This window comes from Balearica regulorum, chromosome 1 (genome assembly GCF_011004875.1).
Source record: "Balearica regulorum gibbericeps isolate bBalReg1 chromosome 1, bBalReg1.pri, whole genome shotgun sequence".
NCBI lineage: Eukaryota > Metazoa > Chordata > Aves > Gruiformes > Gruidae > Balearica > Balearica regulorum.
The window spans coordinates 64,142,794-64,165,277 of NC_046184.1; the positions used below are offsets into that span (position 1 = coordinate 64,142,794).

At 42.4% G+C, this 22,484-nt stretch overlaps 1 protein-coding gene across 1 annotated transcript in view; it reads left to right on the forward strand.

The window, feature by feature from the left end:
• TMEM178B (transmembrane protein 178B) overlaps window positions 1-22,484 on the forward strand; it is a 221,734-nt gene that overhangs the window by 62,548 nt on the left and 136,702 nt on the right. The window contains exon 3 of the mRNA XM_075755566.1: window positions 409-522. Coding sequence (XP_075611681.1) covers window positions 409-522 — 114 coding nt within the window. The remainder of the gene's footprint in view (window positions 1-408; window positions 523-22,484) is intronic.

Here is a 22,484-nt window from a genome sequence, read left to right on the forward strand (position 1 = left end):
TACCTCCTGGAGTATGGGCATTGAGACACATTACTGCACAATAAGCTAAGACGTGAATTTACAGTTTCTACACAGTAAATGCTGGTATACCTGCTGTTAGCTCATGGTTCAGAGAAAAAAAATAAAAGAAGGGGTGATTTGCCACATATAGCTGATGGTGAAAGCGGACACTCTGGCAGCTACTGCAGGGCCTTTGGTGTATCATAAGTTTGGATGTGAGCTTACCCTACAGGTAACTTGTGCCTTTCATGGGCCAAAGATAGCACTGGTTGTCACAGTGGACTGATGGCAGGGATTACCTTGCTCCTAGCCTCTGCTTTTGATTGTCAAGCCCATTTGGTCTATAGCTGGGAGCATGTGTTGCATTCATATAACAGCACTTTCTCTTTTGCATGTTGCCCTTCCCAGGAGCAATTGAGCGGTGCACGTACATCAAGTACCACTACTCCTCAGCGACCATTCCCAAGAACCTCACCTACAACATCACCAAGACAATCCGCCAGGATGAGTGGCATGCCTTGCGTAAGTGTTGCTGGCTTTCTTCTCTGTTCTGCTTGCTTGTGGACTAAGGGAGGTACTCACTGATAAATGAGAACAGAGGCTTTGACTGACAACCTGCTCAGAGCCCTCTTCTCACATACAGTTTGTCTCTGTAGTGGACTGATCGATTTGTTCTTAGGACCTACATCTCTGTTTCTGCCGCTGACTAGAAATTCTGCTGAGGCATGAAAAAGTGTGGCAGTGGGGAAGAGCCATTTATATGCAGAGATTAATATTGAGTTAAATACAAAAATGAATAACAAAATCAATGCCCTATTTTTTAATTCAGTAGAACGCTCGGTACGTGAACGTATTCTCATGCAGTTCATGCTGCTGCTGAGTTTTCTGCTTCCAGCAGAATTCATTGCTGGCTTTTATTGTAGAATATGTCCTGTTGCCTGCAGCTCCCGGGTGAGTGTGGCATCACTCTCCTTTGAAGATCTAGAAAGAGAAATGCTGCGCACAGGGAAGAAGCTTAGCCCTTAGTGATAATTGTAGCCAGTGGTCACCAACTTGTAACGTTTGCTGAAGCAACAAGATCTGACAGGGATGGAATTGCCTTGAGATGTATTGGCTGGCCTTAAAGCTTTTTTCCTTCTCATCTTGGAGATGGAAAAGGGTTTTCACTAATAAAATGGAAGAGGTAGGATTTCACAAGCAAGGATGCCACAGCAACTTCTCTTGTTACTATGCAGTCATGGGAACTGATGAATGTCCTGAGCTCCTCTGTTTCAGTGGAACCAGTTAACAACTCCTTGAAGATGGCAGGGACTGAGGGATGCTGATTCTGATTGGAAACTTTGAAAGGTGGTAGTGAGCAGCTACTGTCCAGACTGTGTCAGTTTGAGAAATATGTAAGACCTCTGATGTGTGTTCCCAGAACTTTCAGTCCCTGATTCACTCCTGCCTTATATGGCTGTTGCTTTGGGAGGGTCCTTTTAAGCTCTGGGGAGGAGGAGATGTAATGATATAGTTGATTTCCTGCACTGGTAAGGTCAGGCCTGGTTTGAGACTCTTTGGTTCTTGTAGGCCTGCCTGGTCAAATCTGGTAATGCATTAAGAAAGTTCTAGAGGGTCTTGCTGAACTACAAATTTTTTTTATTTTTTTTTGAAATGTGTCTCTGTGTGGATAAATACACATTTTTATTGTGATGTGACAAAGAAAAGTAATATTGAACTCATGCCTCTCAGAAGGTTGTAAGAGGCTAGTCTTGAAAAATACTGTGCTGTGCTCATTTGTCCCTGAAATCAGATCATCAGGCAGTTTGTTTCCCTTTAGGTTTTCTGCTACCACCTGTCATCTCTGCTGGTGTCAGTTTTATGTTAATGTTGCTCATATGTGGGCAGAAAGAAATGCACCCCTCCCTCAGACATCTTCTGTTAGGATTCTTAGGGCAGTAGGAGGGGTCTTTGGTTTATGCTTGCGTTTGTGTATGTGTGCTTTTGCCACTCTTGTGAGCAACAATGACTTCTGCAACCATCCATTGGGAATCTCATTATTTAACGGAGGAATTATTGTCTTAAGTTCATCTTTATCTTGGTAATTGGTAATGGCTCAAGTAAAAGCTATTCTGAAGTTGTATTTGTATTTTTTTTTTCTCTCTTCCTAACTTAAATATCGTTACTAATATACCTGGCCATGTAAGGCACTTGACATGTGCATCCTTTGGTGAGATCAGCAAGTTCCTGAGCCTGGTATGTTGGCAGCTGGCAGGAGCCTCTAGGAGGGCATTCAGCAGTCTCCAAAGTGGCAGTCTAGACGCTATGCTGATACATTTACATATCTGATTTGGACCAAGGCACTTTCAGGGTGGGGCTGCTTGTTCCCTCCTTGGGGAGGGTACATCGAGTGTGTGGGTGTGCATGCATATTTCTGACCCAGATTTTCTTGCTAGTTCATGAGTCAGATAAGTGTAGGTAGATGTAAATAGAACTAAGTTTGAATCTATCTAAAGACAGGGAAGGAAAGAAAGAATTTGCTGAAGCCCTCTCTTCTCCAGAGTAGTTAGGTGCAATGGTGAGTGCTTGACATATGGTGTTAGCCACTGGAGAATCTGGAGGTCACTGCATTTAAGAATGAACTGAACCTATATGATTATTTCCTGTATAGGAACAGTGACTTTGCTGTTTTTCTCTAAAACACCTGTTTTAAAAGAGAAGGGCAATACTAATCTTGTCAAATTGTGTTTCGGTTGAGGGGGATGCTCTTCCTTTGCAGTGGAGGAGACATAAAGTGAGGTAAGACTCTAAGTCCCTTCAGAAAGTTCCTGTAATTTTAGTCCCTGCCACAGCAACCAACCTGGTTCTGTACCTCTGGACTAGCTTCATCCAGGGCACAGCTACTTTAGCTCACCACTGCTCATCCTGTGGTAGAATAGTGTTTCCAAGTCAACCTGGCCATTATTTTCCTCTGAACAATTTCCTATTCAGAATTTCCCTTTTGCTGAGTGTTGTGACAAACAGCAAAAGGAGCAGGGCCTAGGCCTGTTGTTCTTCCTGCTCTTGCCATGGGTAATTTTTCAGATCTGTTGAATGAGATGGAAAAAAAAATATCTCCTGATGAAACACTGGGGCAAAATGGCATCCTGGAGAATTTCAGAGGAATTGAAAAGGTGAAACTAGAGTGTCCAGTCACAGTACTAAAGAAAAAAGCCTCTTCCAAACTGAAGCCACTGAAGTCCTTTGCCATATTTGTATTTCAGTAGTGGTTATTTTCCTCCCCTGCTGCATGGGCAGCAAACTGTCGTGCCTGGGAAGGAAATCTGTTGCTTTGCCTGTTTACTGGGTGGGGGATCAGAGGAGAGAGGACTCCAGCCATGCCCAGCAGACTGCTTTTTTCAGACTGGTGTGAGGGATTGATGCTTCAGCAGTTTCTCTTAAATTGCAGGAGTGGATGAGGGGCAATTAATTTGAGGCTGAGGACCCCATGGCACCAGTCAGCACAGAAAGCAGATATTCCTCTAGCTGTGCTGTCAGCTATGCTAGAAGAACCCAGGGGAGCAGCTGGACCCGGAGGAATGTTTGGAGCTGACTTTATAATTTTTGATTTTATCTTTTTCCATTCTGTTTGACATTTTCAAGATGGAACCTTTGCTCCAAATTGATTGCCTATGGCAGTACGAGCTAGGGAAATAGGACTTCACTTCCCTGCAATCACTTCCTCTCAACTATCTCTGGTTAAACAGGGATGGAGGGAAGGATGATTGTAGTATTGCCAGCTCTCACCTGTCAGGAGATAAATGTTCATCTAAATAGACAAAACGAGTGTCTATATGAGCTGGGAGGGGAAGGGAGAAGGGAAAGCAAGCTGTGGCCAACAACTTTGAGCGTGAGTAACTGTCTCTTTATGGAAAATGCCAGTGTAATGATACGATTGAGTCACTATTAGGCATTTACCCTGTCACATTTTGGCTCCAGTCTTGTGCACAGTAACTTTGATCCATAGTTCTGGCTTCTGAAAAACTCCAGCAGCATCACTGATGCTTTCAGAAATGGAGGTAAATATTATTAGAACAAAAATCCAAGAAAATCTGAACCGTTCTATATTTATTTGCATATTCAGTTCCACGTGTTTTATACTGTTCTTGTAGGTTCGCTTTCAGTATGCTCAGACTTCTGCTCACAAAACATGGGGAAAGTGATCAGGGGTTTGAGCTGTACAATATGGTACAGATATTGGGAGGGGTGAGAGACCTTTTCAGGTGATGGAATACGAACTTCAACTGGATGCTTGAACTTTAAGAACGTTAACCATGAAAAGGAGGCTATGTTGATAATTTTTTTCTCTTGTCCCAAAAACTTCAGGAAACTATTATCTGGTATATTATGGCAAAGAAGGTGAAAGGCTGTATTTGCTTTGAAAATGGTAGTACCACCAAGGTAATGAGAGCATATGCTATATTCAGTTTGGCATCTTCCAGGAACCAACAGTGCTGTTCTCTAAAGCCACTGTGAGGGGTAAGGCACTCAGAGCCCAGGGAATATTTAGTCTACTGGCTTACTCCTTGGAAACAAAACAGACACCTTGTTGGGTTGATGCTGTTTTATACCATCAGAAGGACTGTAGAAACATAATTTTTCTTTTTCTTTTTTCTTTTTTTTTTTCTTCTCCAATAGGCTATAGACAACCCAGACTCTAAATTGATCTTCTGCTGCAGTCTTTAAGAAAAAATTGTTTTGTGAAAAAGGGTAACTACAGCATAGAAGATAGATGCAGCCAGGAATTTCTAAGTATGTTTAAGCTAGCTATCTATGTTTCATTGTCTTGGTGGGAGAATTAGAATTAGAAACTTATTTTGAGGGAGCCAAGTAGTGCAGAAAAGGGAGGAAGATACAGATAAGAGGAGAGGGATTGTCTTCATACTTTCTTGGAGCCAGCTCAGCATGATGATATTTTATTTTTGTCTCTAGCTTCTTTTGTTTAGACCTTATGCTTTGTCACTCATTTTTACCTTTGAACATACTTGTATTTGCTGTGGGATGACTTTGTGCATCCGTTCCTTGAACAATTTCAACAAGAACTCTGTAGGTACTACAGGACTGTGAGGTAGCCTGCTGTGGGCTCAGACCTGCCCGGGGCCTCACAGGGCTGATGTCTGTGGGTTACTCTGCAGTCTTCCTCACTGTGGTCTTAGCAAGGGAAGGGTAAAAGGGGGCTTTTCTAGGGCCACCTTCTCTCCAAGGCAGGTGAAAAAAGTATTGTGGCTTTTAAAGCTCTGCAAACAAGAAAGTTCCTGATGTGTGTTCTTGAAGAGTGAATTTTTTTTTTTTTTTTTCTCTCAGAGAACAAGTCAAACTTCTGCCTCTTCCCTTTCTCCTGCCTTGGTAGCTGAAATGGGACAAATGCTGCATGGCACTCAGTCTTTCTATGGCTGAGCTCCCAGTGGCTTGCACTATACTACATGAAAGTCTCCAGATCAGAAGAGATGAAAAATTATTCCTCCTGTCCAAAAGCTTTTATTTTGCTGACTCACAGAACCTATCATGCGAGGTAGATAACTGGGACTTTAAGTCTGTTAATTTTTCTTCATCACTATATATCACAAACCTGAAGTTGTACTTGAATTAAACATGGCCCCAGTGAGACAATTTCTGTTTGTCTGCTCTTCTCCAGCTTGCCACCTAGCTCTGTCTTCCACAGCAGCTATGTTTTGCGTCCAGGAACATGGGGAGTGCTGCATCTGGCAGAAAGTGGCTGGAATTGCTATGGAAACTGATCTCTTCCTGCACAGCTTAGAAATTGTGTCATTATACTGCTTTAGAGAGAACCAGTTCACACACAGGTAGCTGATGCTTCCTGAGAAATGTTTAGAATTTCCGGGGTTTTTTGGAAATGCTCCTTTACAGTCACTATGGAATCTCCTTTGCCTGTCTCCTACTGCCCCCGCTTCTACTGTGGGACCACAGGATATGGGCTCTGAATTTAGAGCATTGGCATGGGGAGCTGCATTGTCAGGAGAAGAGAAACCATAATGCTTTGTGTTAATTGGAATGATAATGTTTGTCTGTGCTGTTGAAAACTGCGATAATCCTGTGTTTGTGGTGGTCTGAAAGCAATTTGCATAAAAAATGAATTGTAAAGACAAAAGTAATAGCCTGGCACATTCTGAGAGGAGCAAGTATTGGAGGAAATGAAGGATTTCTACAGGATGTAGAGAGTGATAATATTTTAATTCATAGAGCATTTATGCTGAAAACTGAATGGATTTTATCAGCCTTAATGGTCTGAACTGAGCAGGAGATTAAGGCTTCCTTGCCTACGAAGCACTCAAATACCTCCTTATAACCAGTAAAACCTACTGGGGGGACTGGAAAAATGTCCTTTTGTGGAGGTCATTTACAGTACCAATGGCAGGTAACAATTAGCACTTTGGAAAAGACTGTAATGTGTGTACTTCTAATTTCTACAGGCTTCCCAAGCCTTCTCACTCCATGGAAGAAGATGTTGAGATTTGCACAGAAGCTCAGTTGATAGCTTGACAATGCATTAGTAACACCAGTAGGCTCATGGGCTTGACCCTGTCTGCTTTTATAAGCAGCGATAAATATTTCATTGTTGTATCTATATTAAGTGCTGACCCGAGAGAATTTTTGCCTTTTTTTTTTTTTTTTTTCCCCCTTGGTACTAGTGTAAAGCAGTGTTTTGAAATAAATAGGCAGCATCCCACTTTTCTTGCTCCTTTCTTCCATTCTCTCTCCCATGCTCCCCATGGTCTCCTTCAATTCCTATCTTCCTCTACGAGGAAATGCTGTTTCATTTTTAATTATCTACCTTGACCCCCAGATGGAGGTACACCCTGAAGTATGACACTGTCCTGCTGGTCAGTGCCATTTGGCTGACAATATGATGTCATTCCTTAATGCACTGGTTATTAAAGCAGACGGGGCAGCCATTCTGGAGGTTAGTCAGGCAGCAGGTGCTCACATGCCTGGAGGTCTAGTGTTGTTGGATCTCCATCATATTCATCAGTCCCATAGCTAATGACCAGGTGGTAGTGACAGACCTTCTCATTTCCCTCTCTCTCTCCCTCTGCTGTAGGCTTTTCTTCATAGCCTGCTATTTCAAGCTAAGATATATATATTTTTTTTTTCTGGCATCAAAATCTAAGACCTATTTTGAAATTTGTAAGGGATTTTTATTGCCTTCTGCTAGGCTTCATCTTAGGATCTGCTAATATCGCTGTGATCTTAATACCTACACTAGTGAAGAGCTTTCCCAACTGCATACTACTTTGTTTCCCACGCTACCTTTGCTTTTTAGAGACAAAAGAGCAGGGAAGGAGCAAGGGAGGAGGTCAGTAGACCTCCCAATCCTGAGCTGACAGGGATGCCTGAGTAGGAACCATGGCTGAGATTTGTGAAGAGAGGAAATGAGGACAGGGAAAGGGATGAAACTTCATGCTGGTGAGCTGGGAGAGGTGAGACAAGGGATTACTGACCATTGATACTGGGATAAGGGCTGGAGTGGTGGACTTGAACAATTCAGAAGGGAAGGTGCAAAAATGGCCAAGCTTTCTGCATGGGAGGAGAGTGCAGAATGAACAGGGAAGGATCCCCTCAAAAGCACTGCACAAGTGCGGAGTCTTACTGTACATCTACTGCTAATACACCTGTGAAACACTGGCAGAGGGGAGGGCTCATCCTGCTCCCTCAGCCAGCAGGTTCTTCCATCAGCTCATATAACAGGGTGCTCAGAGGTGAAGCAGAAGTCTTACTCTGCTGGCAAACCATTCACTACTCTGAATTAGTAAGAAACTCCACACTAGAATTCCTCCTTTTCCAGTTTGTTTGTTTTAAATTTAAGAACTTAAAATCAGATGAGCATTTTTAAGGTTGCAAACACAAGCATGTAAAGTTAGGAGATGACACAATTCAGGCTGCATACTTGACCTTAATTTATCTCCTCTGAGCCACGCTCATTATCAAGTCTTTAATTACTGTAATCACATACTGTGTTTTCCACAAGACCCCTGCCTTGTTCCATACATTTGGGGTATTCTGTTTCCATTCAATGCTGTTTCAATGTTTGATTTCTTTTTCACTAATTAATGTATGGTTGCTGGCCTTTCTTTTGCTGAATACACAACTACTGATCCAAAGACAGAATCAACCACTTCATGAGCTTTGTCACATTTCTAATTATTGTACTGAAGTGTGGCATGTAAAAATAAATATATTAATATCTAATAACCTTTTGAGGTGGGCTGTAATTTTCATTTAGACCTGGCAATTAAAGTTAACTGGTTTGGGTTTTTCTGGGTATCCAGTTTGAAATGATGGAGAATTGGGTTTTACAGTACTTCCCATTAAATAGCCTTTTGTATGTTCAGAGCACAGCTCCCATTGACTTTCAGAGCAACTATAAGCGTTCCACACTCTGTAAATCAGATTCCAGATGGTCACCCAACTTACATTGGGTCAGAGTAAATGAGAAAACATGGCTAGGGAACATCTCTAAAGAGATTTCTTAGACTAATTGACTTATCACCAAGGCCTTTTGGGGTAAGTGGAAAGTTCTTCTATGAGAGGGAGGCAGAGCTGTATGTCAGCTGACTTATCTCACCTCCTACTGCTGTGGGTTGCATGTGTTCTCACTCTTCACACTGATCCTTTCAAAGGGTCACATTCTTGTTTTTCATGACTTTGGCATGCTTGACTCAGCAACCTATGTAATGTTTTGATTTTTTTTTGCTATGTTTGTAAGTGCAGGGACTTGGATTTACCTTGGCTTAGGCAATGTTTTACGTTGTCTCCCACTGTTATATTGGAAAAAAGAAGACATGTTTTTATGTTCATCACTGAAAAGAGTCTTAAGGTATTTATGGAGCTGTTCTGAGTACAGGAAAATTGACAGCAAATCCCCTCCAGCCTTACTGGTGATTTTTTGCAAAGGAGTATTAGAAACATTTTGCCTGTTGCAAAGTGGAGATGTTGACAGGTAAAACATACCATTGCTAATCATTTCCAGTCATTCAGCCAGTCAAAATATAGCTTTATTAATATGCATACAGAGCTTTCTCTTTCCCTTCTCTCCCTCTTGAGAGACTCAGAGGGGGAGAGATGGGCGTTTTTCTATGTCTCTTGGCTAATCAAGAATGATGCCTTGTGCATTCTTAGGGTTGAGAACACAGGAAAGAACAAACAGGATGATCTAATGGGTCTCTTCCATCTCTGACTTCCATAATTTTTGATTTATATACCAATTTAATGCCTGGTTTATGATGATTTATATCCCAGTTTATTTATACCCCAGTCTGATGCCCCACCCCACACTGTTAGTAAGATGAAAGCCAGCCAGTTAAATATTTCAAGGTGATTACATGCCATATGCCACACACAGGGTTAGTAATGAGGAGTGAGTGCTTCCTTGCTTCAATGCAAGAAGAAAGACTTAACTGGAACATTTTGGAAATGAGATTATTCTGATTTGTTCATAAAGCCATGCACCATCCATAAAGGAAACATCACAGCAGCCAGTGTGAGATAGATGCCAACAAACTTTGAATCAAACAACCTGGCTTTGACCCTGACAGAAGCTGCAGGCTGAAACATGTAGGTGATTTTTATATGTTGATAGCTGCTAGGCAGTGGTTGCCATTTTAATTACTGTTTTGCAGTGATGCTCTTTGTACATTGAGTTACAGAATAAACCTGATCCTCATGTAAAACCAGGACATCCTCCTACTTGCTACTTTGAAAAGGTCTAAAATGTGTGAATATTAATGTGTGAAAACTATAATGCAGCTTTACATACTCAGATTCTTATGTTGTTAACTGGGCCGTGATGATTTTGGCCACATTGTCACAGCCGAATGTAGTTCTAGCCCAGGAAGAGTAGATGAAGCTGAAAGATTTGTCTTAGGGCCTATCCCAAGACTCCTTAATTGGCTGGGTGAATCACAGTTTAGCTGTTCAATTATTCCCTGCCCACCTCCAGGAACTGATTGCACAGTTGGTGAGGGAATAGGAAATCAGGAATATAAATCAACTGCAGGTATATCCTGTGGGACTTCAGAGTTCAGTCTCACAAATCTCATCTGGCTGCTCTGGATGTAGGTTATATTTAATGGAGCTTGAGCCTGTGTGTCCGTCTGCATCACTGGAATTATGACAGTTAATTTGAGTCTATCTGCCACTGGTGTGTGCAATTGATCAATATCTCTTTCATAAATACAAATACTCTCTCATCTCTGCCTCCATCAGCTTTGTCTTTTCTGGCTTGCCCTTTGCATCCCTGTTTCTTTTGGTTTTTTTCCCCCCAAAACTTGATTCTCACCTAGATATTCTGAGAGAAGGAAATCAATGGAAGAATATCACTTACTGACCTCGAAGGGGCTTCTTTGCCATACACAACTAAGGCTATAAATAATTTAGTAGGGTCCCTGTCTTTTTCTGTCCTCCCTTAAGATTGGGTTTATTAAAATTTTATGGGAGGGGACATGAAGGTGGCTGAATTACTGGTTTTATCTGATACAATCTTTAGCAATGCATTAGCTTGGTACTAGCTGCTCTTCATTCATCATCATAGGCACATACTCAATCGGTCTTCCTTGTAGAATCCATTCTGCAGCATGTTATAATCACATATTTGAGCATGATGTAATGCCATTCCTTACAACTCAGTCCCATGCCTGATTGTGTTGCCATGGGAAGAAAAGTGTTAAACAGCCAAGGCAAGGCTTAATCTTTTTTCCAGTATTGGGAGGAAGTCAGTAGTGGCATGAATCCATATATACAAAGATCCTAATCAGAAGAGAGCAATAGGCTGAGGACTAAGAATTTGGTTCTGCTTATATTTATACCATAATAATAATAATTCTACTGAAACAAGAATAGATATTCTGAGATAAAAATAATGTGAAATTAGCATCCGGGTGCAAAATACTCAATAGCTTTCAGAAAAATAAAATTTCAAGCATCACTTTTTTGATATTTCAGTGAAAATGAACAGATTCCACAATTAAACTTTTCTGTTAATGCTTCTGCTGACAGTGTGTAGTGCACCTTCCATCCCAGCATCTTGAAACACTTGGGCAATGGTTTTCACTCAGTATCCTTCTGACTTAAATGGGGTGCCAAAGGAGGAATACAACCCAAGTACACCCATTTCACGTACAGAAAAAGAGTTACAGAGAAGTTAATTGACCTGCTAAATGTCATGTGGAGAGTGAGTGGGAGAGCCAGAAACAGAACTCAGGTCTTTGGACTCCCACTGCTGTAAGTGCTAGACAATGCTGCCTCCTGTAGTGCCAGAGATTATGCAGCATATCTCCTAGAAAAGACCATTGCAAACCCCTATATATCAAGGATAGTGTTTTTTTCTAAAGGTATTTAAAAAAAAAAAAATCAAGTGAAAGCTTACTGGCCAAAACTAGAATCCATTACATACATTAGTGATGATTATCTTCTCTCAAAAAAACTAATGGCAAAAGAACCTTCAAAGGCTGGTAGTGAATTAAGGTATGCAAAGTAGGCATTCCTTAGCACCTGCTGAAAACCACATCCTTGGAGATATCTGAGGGTGAGCAACTAGAATCAATAATAATTTCAAAAATTATCTCCATTAGAATTTGTGTAGGTGCTGTGGATTTTCTGCCACATATGAATTGGACTCTAAAGCAGTGTCCTCACTGATTGTCATGACAACTGATATGCACAGCAAGAATAACATACTGGTACGCAGAGTTTTACCTGCAAGTAATCTTAACTGTTGTTTTATTTGAAAAGTAATTGAATGAGTATGTTGTGAGAAATAATTATCAGTCCTATTACAGAGCTATAAAATACTCTGGAAGAAGAAATGCACACTGAATGGAAAACTGTAGGCAAATAATTTCAAAATGGCCTTCCTGATATGGCCTAGGGAGAACCTGTCCTCTGGGCAAATCCTCCTTGGCCAGCAGAGTGGCCACAGCCAGCTCCACATCTCATCCCAAAATAGCATGGGTGAAGAACTGATTAATTGACAGGTATAGTCCTGCACCATGATTATTAGCTGTGGACTATTCATTGCCAGGGTATATTAGAGCTACCTGTAATTTATTGCAACATAAACCGAGGTTGAACTGGTCTTCATCTTGTTTCAGGAGTATCTTCATCCCTCACGGACCTTGGCATATAAGGACCTACGTGTTGACTGTTTCTGAACGTATTTTATTGCTGTTTAGGTCTTTGCACAAAAGCAGGATTTTTATTCAGTAAATAAGCCTTGGCTGTGACACTTAACTCTTCACTGGAGCAGTAGTCCTCTGTACTGACTTCAGCTGATGAAATGGAAAAAGTCTGTGGTGACATCACTTCTAAGGAGGACCAGATTTTTCACATGGAAGGATTTGAGAATTTTTTTAAGCAGCAGACATGTCATGCAAAACCCGTTTGTAACAAGGAACAGGGCAGAGAAATGCAAAAGCTACTTGATATGCCAATAGGATTAGCTTTTCAGAGTAGTCCTCCCAAAGTTTTCCAGGAGGTATCAGTGGTTCTCTGAGGACCTGAACTGACAGCTCTGCTAGGTGAAGCTTTTTGATGGACCAAGGGTAGCACAGGCAGGAGCACTTTGAAAAATCTGTGTCATGCACAGATGTATTAGATCACTCTATGTATTTCTCTGGCTGCTGATTTGTAGGACTCTCTGATTAACAGTTCTGGCCTTGGCTCTCCAGGGGAGGGCATCCCCTACGCAAGTAAGAGAGCAGAATTCCAGAGGTAAATTAATCCCCATTTTTATGGCAGTCAGATGACACCAAATGCAATTTAAGGATATTCCCCCCCCCCCCCCCCTATTGGGTGAGACTCAGTATTTTACTAGCCAGAAAAGAAAGGCCATTTTTCATCAGTTTGTTGGATTCATGAGGAGTGTTTTGCTGTCCTTTTCTCACAGAGCAGAAGAGCTGATCTGTTGCTGTATAAAAGCAATACTTAGAGAAGACATAGTAGATACTGTTGTAGGGGCTAACACCCTGCAGTAAGGTCTGGGAGGCCCCTAAACCTGGTGGTGTAGTTCCCAGAAGAGATGCACTAGCTGAAAGGGTTCCGCCTGAGTGGGCGACCAGGAGAGATAATCCCCAGGTAGCAATGACCTATGAGAATTGCAAACTTGGCTATGAAGCTGGTAGAAGGAGCTTCAGTCAAAGAGGATATAGGTAGTATGCTGATATGGCCCCAAGTTACCTGCAGAGAGCTCTGACCCGCACAGAAATCTCATCTTGGTGGGGTTGGGGGAACTAGTTTGGGGCAGAAAGTCACCTGCTTTGACAGCTGCCGTCATTTTGATGTTGATAGAAAGGGAAAGACATCTGGTGGGTGGCTATTCAGTGGCATGGTTGGCAGCTGGAGGAACATTGCTGCTTTCCAAGTCTTTTATTCCTGTATTGTAGGCATGAGATAGAAAACACTCCCAGATACTGGAGTAGGACTCTTACAGCCTTGGAGAGTGGTGAGTGAAGAGAGGAACCTTTTATATGACTGGGGCACTGTGGGGTTTTTTTCTGTGTGTGTTTTTTCCTTCTTCTGAGGATGCAATTGCATGAGTGGTGCCTATAAGAATATGAATAAGAAAGCCAAGTGATGTGTGTAAACACGTGGGGAGAAGCTAAAAGAGAGAACAGAGAATAATGGAAAAGCCGCTGGGGGAGGGAAATAAAAATGTGATGCCTAGATGCTCTTCTACATATAGAAAGAACCTCTCTCCTCTGTTTACTATGCATCAATATGGATGCATTAGATTCATGTGAAAATCAAACAAATTCCTGATATTGCTGGCACTGCTGGGATAATAACCAAAAGCTGCTGCCTCTGTCACTTTCCTTTTGCAGCAAAGTCTGATAGTGAATGAGACTGGCATGGGTTTGCCATCACTCGTTACTTCTTAACATTTATTTCTTAGTTTGTGTGTCAAGCTCTTGGCACAAGCCTGATAAGCAACAGAAAGGTTGAGCAAACAAAGCGAGCCTTTCCACAGATCGATAGAGATCAATCTCTTCATTTTGACTGAATGACAAAACAAAAACAGCAATTAAAAGTATGTTTTATGCCGTTAGCTAGCGGGCAACTCCCAAAACCAAAGTACTAAGGGACACATAGAGCTCTTGCCTGTACAATATTTATACTGACCCCATCAGAGAAATGATGTTAGCACAGATACGAGGATCACACAACAGGTAGATGTGCCTGGAGGAGCCTGGCAAAACTATTTGAATAAGGCTAGGTTTACTATTTTGTTGTTTACCAGTGGTCCATGACACTGGCTGCAGTGCTGTACAGCTTTGGGCATATGTATGTCCTACACCACAGCATCCAGGGCAGAGCTGCAGGTGGCATGAGGATGGGACTATACTTTGGTGTTAGTCAAGAACTGTAATGTCGATTGGTGCCAGATCCCATGCAGCTGTTCAGTAATACAGCACATGTGGTGCACTGACTTACATAAAAGTCTGGGAGTGGATGGTTAGTTCATTTAGGTGTCATTAGATCATTCAATCAAGCATGTGGGACATAGCCACACCAGTGCACTGAACCCCAACAAACCTCACAGGTATAGCTCAAAGGCGCCGTGACTAGACAGCGTGTGAGATCCACTGGACTTTGTTTCCTGATGCAGTGCTGTGTACTGAAAGGCTTGCTCACTGTTGCATGCAAGAATCAAAACATAGGTCTTGGTGAAGTAGTTTTAAAAGGTATGTCAGTACACAGTATTGTCAAGAAAATAGTTGCCCTGGTAGGATCACTGGCTACTTAGAGCACCAAATTATAAAAACGCTATCGTAGGTACTAGTTTGTGGAGCCTGCTGCACGTACCCATTTTATGCCTACCTGTACATGAATGTCTGGGATGGATATACAACAGGTGGCACAGGAGAGTAAGCAGTGTAAGTGGAACATTAATGCTGGCAAATATCAATAGCTGATGCCTCACTCTCTTCCTTTTATGAAGGAGTGGAAAACTGATTTTTCAGTTGTCCTGAATTCAATGTGTTGTTTTGTTTCTCTTGCTACAATGCTGGCATCATCAATAAAAGTAAATGAGACGCAGTTGGATGTGACCGTTCTGGTGGGCCTCTGGTGTGAATGAACAGACAGTAGGAACAGAACATTGGCTCCTGCAATAAGATGAGTTTTCTCTTTATTTGGGGGAGTGTGTGTGTGGGAAGGCTGAAATAATGTATTGCTTGGGAAAGCAAGAGACTTGACAGCACCGGCTAAAACCAGGCATACTGCAGCAAGTACTGGGCACTTTTCCCAGTTAGAGCCATGCCAGTGTGCTTAATCACCATGTACAAACTGTTTTTCTAGCAAGAGTCGATCCCTTGTTGGTGTGGTGCACTCTGTTGTCTTCAGACGGCTTTGCTGCTGTGTCTTGAGCCTTCTCCTGCAGTATTGCCCTGCTTTTCCTGAAACGCAGCACTATCGTAGCTGCAGCCATGCAGCTCTGCTCCCGGGGCTGCTGCTCATGTCAGAAAATGTATTGTTTCAGTGTCTTGCTCTCCTGGAGGAGGTTAGATCCTGTAGACTAGCACCCATTTGTAGGGTATGAGTTCAACACTTGACCCTAATCTTTAGGTCCTTGGTTTATCCAGCTGCTAGTTTTGGAGCAAAAAGTGTCTGTGTGATGCGTTTATATGCTTCTCATCATACAGCTATCTAGGAAGGACTTTGGCCCCTGATGCAAGTGTGTTTTAACTGGATCTGACAAACGTGGCCTTGAGAACTTGTTGCACCAGTAGATTTCATTGGAAAGCAAGAGATTTCTGGAGGGACCAGTCAGCTCTTATTCAGTTGTGAAGTGGGAGAAACAGCTTTAAGCATAGAGTCAGTGATTTTGGCTTTCTGTAAGCCAAAGGCACGCAAGGTGCCTGAGGAGTGGGCTGAAGGTGCTGCTGTGGCACAGCCAGAGTGATGTAGAGGGGCCACGGGCCTGTCTCCAGCCCCTGGGAGGGGAAGGCTGTGGCTCAAGAGCCAGCTGCATTCCTGCACTCCCGTCTTCTCTGGCAGTGCCTCTTTGTGCGTCCTTCTGGGAGTTTTACCAAACCGAAAGCCTGTGCCAGGGAGATGTACTGCTGCTGAGTTGAGGAGAACAAAAGAACTGTGAAAAGGGAGGTCTGCAAGCTTATGGAGTAACATCACGTGGAAACAACAGGAGGTGGAAATTTCTCACTGTAGCATCAACTGAGACAAAATCCCAGCACCTCAGGCAAACAATAACAAGCCCCGAGCTGACGGAGCTGTCCTCCTGCGAAGCCTTAGCCATCGTGGCTGTCCTGCTCTGCTAGAGCTACTTTGAGGCTGCTCAGAAATGATTACGTCTCCCCATTTAGGGAAATGACAAGGGGTGGGCTGGGGGAAAGGTGCCAGCAAGCACTAAAGGGAAAAGAGAATAGAGAAAATTTCATGTTGAATGTATTCATCACCATCTATTCTAAGGTCAGTTGTTGTCGTTTTTTTGTATTAAATGAGGTGTTATTTTTAGATTTCCAAATCCATACATGGAAATTATTCTCAAGTGTTCCAGCTTTCATCCTGTATAAAAAAAAAAAAATCTCATCTTGATAGCACATTTATTGTATTATTTTTGTGTGATTTCTTTTATGCTTTCTTCCTTCTCAAAAAAAAATTCTCCCTTTTTGCTCCCCTGCCTTTGCTAATATTACAGGAGATGCAGCAAGAGAGAGCTATTTAATGTTTTCACTTGTTGCTTTACTGTTCTGTTAGCGTTATGGGGAAAGTGCTGGTGGGGCTTAAGAAGGGGCTTAGCCTGCAGCCCACCCACTTTCTTGTGATTTTCCTTCAAGGAAGGGTCTGACAAAGAAGAGTTGTTCTGTTGCAGATTTGCCGAGTTCAAAGCGAGTGCCCTATAGATACAACTCCGATTAATCCTCAGAACCAGCACATAAAGCTTATGCTATGCCACTGCTACTAATGTTAATGGGAGTCAGGCAACTTACTCTCAGTGCACTGCTTTAAAGAGTAATAATTTACCTAGGAAAGTCCTGTGGCGAGAGAAGTGATAGTCATTTGCTAATTCTTTTGTAAATCCTTTTGTCTATGGTGCTGGTATTGCCTTCCATCTATTTCTAAGTCATGACATTTTAGTGAGCCCTGGGCCTTGAAATGGGAAGGCAGGATGGTCTTTTTTTCCATGTCCTTGAACTCTTTGGTGCCAAGGGCAGATGCATATACTAGAATTCCAGGATATATTTACAAAGGAGAGACAAAAAGCTCATAAACATATTTTACACCCTCTGTTGCACATGTAAAATTAGAAGCTATAGAGAAAAATGTGACCTTTAGGTAGCCATGGAAAAGCACACAGAGAAAGCTGTCCTGTTAGCTTTGATAGAAAGCAGTCCTGTATCTGGAGCATGGTTTTGACATCAATGAGATATTTACTTATAAAAGCATGTGCTTTTTCAGAAGGAAATGAATTGGGGTACCTGATCTGGAGAAGTCTGACATGAAAGGGCCTGACTGTCAGTGGGAAAGGGCTCAGCATTCCTCAGCAGCCTGAGTAAGATTGTCAGCATCTGGCTATGGTTCTGTGCAGTAATACCTCCTACTATAGGCAGTTGCCTGCCAAAGGTGTCCCTTTCGCAGGTTTTGCTGTATTTGTTATTTCTGTGTTAATTAGACCTGAGATTTCCAATGAAGATGCTGATTTCTCACTGGAGGAGAGAACTTTGGCTAGGAACCAACTCATGGAGAAAAGGCTGTGTGCAAAATTGCACCGTAGTACTGTATATTTTTTGCTATGTGTGAAAAGTTTCCTCCACACATACAGTGGATGCTGATGTTCCAAAAGCAGGACAACTATAATTCTAGGATAAATTACTGTACTGTGTTGGTTTCTAAAAGTATTTGGACTACTTGGGATCCCAAATGACCCTGAAAGTCATAGGCAAATCTTGAAAATATTTTGTTCCCAGAGAAGATGAAACAGCACAAAAAATAACGTATGCAAACTGTCTTGGTGATCCTGGTGTGAATTGGCTTTGGGAGATATGTGGTAAATGGCAGCTGAAGCTAGAGGACCTCCTGAATACTAAGTTTCTGTCTTAAGATGAGTAGTCGTAATTACGATTACATCTGTAGCTTGCATTGCAAAACTTGGGATTCCTTTACAAATGCTATTTGAAATAATGATCTCACAGCACAAGCTTGAGTATTGGTCTGGGGGGCTGGGTCATTAGGTAGAATTCTCTTTCCCTTCCACCTTCCAATAAACATTTGGAATTATGTTTCTTTACCTTTCCTGCTTTTTTCCTTCCTTCCCAAATGCATCAATTTTATATTCTGGACTTGATGATCTTTAAATTATCTAGTATGATTTCCCAGCTGATTGCTCTCTTTGCCTGATGTTTATTTTGTAGCAATGAGGCCAGTGCCCGGTATCTCTTGATGTGAGAATTTTTAGTTATTTGAACAATGGTGTCTCAGGTATTTGGGTTCATTTCCATGCCTCTGCCTGTGGTGACAGTCAAAGGATAGAGAAGAGATTGAGTTTCCTTTGATCTGAGAGAGGTGAGTAGTGGCAAGCTGACTTCTCAGCAGGATGAATGCGCGAAGAGCTCTAGATAATTCTTGTATGAACCATTTAAACTACCAGCTGGAGTTGAGCAGGCAATGTTCAACTAAAAGTACATTGTCCCTTTTTCATTTGCTTGCTGGCATATCTCACAGAGGGTTATAGAGGACAACCTGAAATATGGTGGTGGCCCTTAGTGGGTCTGGCAGAGGGCTTGGGAGCAGTATTTGGTGGCAGCAGTTGCAGCTGGAGCATGTGGCTGCTATTCCAGGTAGCAGCCTACCTGGTATCAGCTCTTAGCAAGTGTAGAAGAACTAACAGACCTTAATATTTCCTATTGGGCCATGCAATATACTTTTGTCCCCTTTCCCCATTTTCAATCCTGAAACAGATTCTTTCAGACCACCATGATTACCGGCACAGGCCTGTTTCAGATTTTGGAGTGGGTTAGTAATGCAAAACTCTGGTTTATCTTCAAATGGAACATGATTATACGGCAGGTGAAGTCCAACCTGATCTCCTTCTATGATCAGGTGACCCACCTAGTGGATGAGGGAAAGACTGTGGATGTTATTTACCAGGACTTTAGTAAAGCCTTCGATACTGTCTCCCACAGCATTCTCCTGGAGAAGCTGGCGGCTTATGGCTTAGGTGCACTCTTTGCTGGGTAAAAAACTGTCTGGATGGCTGAGCCCAGAGAGCAGTGGTGAAGAGAGTTAAATCCAGTTGGCGGCTGGTCACAAGCGGTGTTCCCAGGGCTCAGTCTTGGGGCCAGTCTTGTTTACTATCTTTATCAATGACCTAGATGAGGGGATTAAGTGTGGCCTCAGTAAGTTTGCAGAAGACACCAAGTTGGTGGGAGTGTCGATCTGCTCGAGGGTAGGAAGGCTCTACAGAGGGATCTGGACAGGATGGATTGATGTGCTGAGGCCAGCTGTATGAGGTTTAACAAGGCCAACCGCCAGGTCCTGCACTTGGGGCACAGCAGCCCTATGCAATGCTACGGGCTTGGGGAAGAGTGGCTGGAAAGCTGCCCAGCGAAGGCTGTAGGTGTGTTGGTTGACAGCTGGCTGAACATGAGCCAGTAGTGTGCCCATGTGGCCAAGGCAGCCAATAGCATCCTGGCTTGTATCGGGAATAGTGTGGCCAGCAGGACTAGGGAAGTGATCATCCCCCTGTACTCAGCACTGGTGAGGTCACACCTAGAATACTGTGTTCAGCTCTGGGCCCCTCACTACAAGAAGGCCATTGAGGTGCTGGAGCATGTCCAAAGAAGGGCAACAAACCTGGTCAAGGGACTGCAGCACAAGTCTTATGAGGAGCAGCTGAGGGAACTGGGGTTGTTTAGCCTGGAGAAGAGGAGGCTGAGGGGAGACCTTATTGTTCTCTACAACTGCCTCAAAAGGAGGTTGTAGCCAGGTGGGTGTTGGTCTCTTCTCCCAAGTAACTAGCAAAAGGACAAGAGGAAATGGTCTCAAGTTGCACCACGGGAGGTTTAGATTGGATATTAGGAAAAATTTCTTCACCAAAAGAGTGGTCAGGCATTGGAACAGGCTGCCCAGAGAGGTGGTGGAGTCACCATCCCCGGAGGCGTTCAAAAAACACATAGACGTGGCACTTTGGGACATGGTTTAGTAGACATGGTGGTGTTGGGTCGATGGTTGGACTTGATGATCTTAGAGGTCTTCTCCACTGTTAAGATTCTATGATTCCATGAAGTCTCATTTATTCAGGCAACATAGGCTTTACTGTCTTGTTGAGTTTACATGGATGTTTTGCATGCCCTAGCGAGATGTTTGACAATGTCATCATGAAGTTACGCCAGTATTGCACAAAAATGTAGTTCTTGAGTTTCATTTTTATGAGAGCACATTAGAGAAATCTGTGATAATCCAGAAATTTTAGATGACTGTTTATTTTCAGAACTCCCTGTAGACGAAATATAGGAAAAACAACTTGTCTTTCAGGAGAAGACTGAGGATTGTAATTATACAAAATAGCATATACTTGCAATGAGTTGAATCTTCAAATTTATTTGTTTAAACAGAAACCATACTTATCTGTTGTCCTGTCTCCAAACTGTAGCATGAACTGGTACTCAGAGTTTGGGGGTTTTTTTCCCCACTATTGGCTTCTAATCCATAGCAATTAAAGAAACAAGTTTCTCTATAACTCCCTAATAAGATTTAGAAGTTACCATGCAAAAGTTGCAGCAGCCAGACTCTCAAATCCTTCTTCTAAAAAGTCATTGTGAATCCTTCCTATAATAGTCAATAGAGTTGTTAAATTCTCATACTACTTCCCGTCAGCTCTGTTCCTGTGCTTTCATTGGCTTCATCATCTCTCTGATGTTCAGTTATCAGATATTTATCCATCAGATATGGGTATTTTTTTTACTAAGGTTCCCTAAGGTTCCCTAAGGGAGATGGAGTCAGCAATTTGCTACTAGAAAGGACTTGTGAACTTCTTTTATTATGTGGATGAAATATGTCTGTATGCTCATCTTTGCTCTGTTTCCCTTATGTCCTCTCTCCATGTCCATTTTCTCTCTAGGAGGGCAGACTAGCACCTTGCTAATAAGTCTCGCAGCACATAGGCCTGGGGCATTCTCCAGGAGACGCTGTTGACACATTTGCGCAGCGTGAGCCCCTGATGTCCTGGGAGGCAGCAGGAGCTACATGGTGGTGGCTGTGGCTGGGCAGGCAGAGGCTTGTCTGCGCCCGAGTTGAGAGGTGAGTTGGGCTTCTGCTTTCTTACCAGCCAAGCTCCAGAGAGCACACCTATGACAGGTTTGTTCTTCAACAGTTTGATTACAAGAGAAATTTTTGAGCAAGATCTAATGTTGTGCACAATGTAATGTCACCATCCTGCCCCCGTCCCCGTGCTTTCAGCCTCGGGATCCTGCGGGCAGCAGTTACTCTGCACGTCCTCCTGCCCCAGGGCTGCTCAGGTCCTTCACGCGCTGCTTTGGCAGCTCTCAGACTCTGACTGCACTGCTCTATCTTTAGAGCTGCAGAAAGTCCGGTACCGCAGTGTCACAACATCCTATGGAGCGGGTGGTAGACCAGGCCGTGATTTGAATTTGAATTTCTTGCAAATTATTTCTCGGGTAGGAAAATTTGTCTGAGTTCGTGAACCTCAGTTTTAGAGACGCATTAACTGTAGAGAGAGCTTTTGACACGTGCTCGCAGCAAAGGCTAACAACGAGGAGGTTATCTGCGCGATGGAATTACTTTTTGTAATCTTTTGATGTCATTTCCTTAACCTCGTCCCAGTTTTATCACAGGGATACCTTTTGTTACATTCTACTTACAAAAGAGAATAAAATAACTAGTTAGTTATTATTCTAGTTGAATCACTTACAGAATAAAATTCAGACACAGCTGTCACACAGTTCCAGTATCTGAGGAATATCAGCATTATGAACTGAATGTTATTAGCATATTTATTATTAGCAGTGCACAAAAATTATTTATTAACAGTAATGCACAGATAATTCATTCTTTATGTGTTTGCACTTCTGTTTTGATGTAGTTAATATTGAAAAAAGCTTGTATTTTTCAGTTTACGTTAAAAATATTGATGATAAAGATTGAGTTAGTTTGCTGTTACTGTGTGTTGTGTGTCACCTCACACTCCCTTAGGGACAAATTTAAGGCTTCACTTTCTTAATATCCTTTAAGTACGTGGCAAGGTGGATGTTCTCAGCTAGTATTGATTATTGCTGTTGATTCTTGCAAATTTCAAAATCGCTATAGTAAACATTTGATGTAAAATTTAAATCAACTTGTAAATGCTGAAATCAACAAATAGTTTTCCACCTTCATATTTTCAGTAACAAACATACACTCCCTAGTGCAAAACAAACAGCATGTGCTGCGCTTTATAAATTTACATCACAAGAGCAAAATATTTTCATAATTGCTGT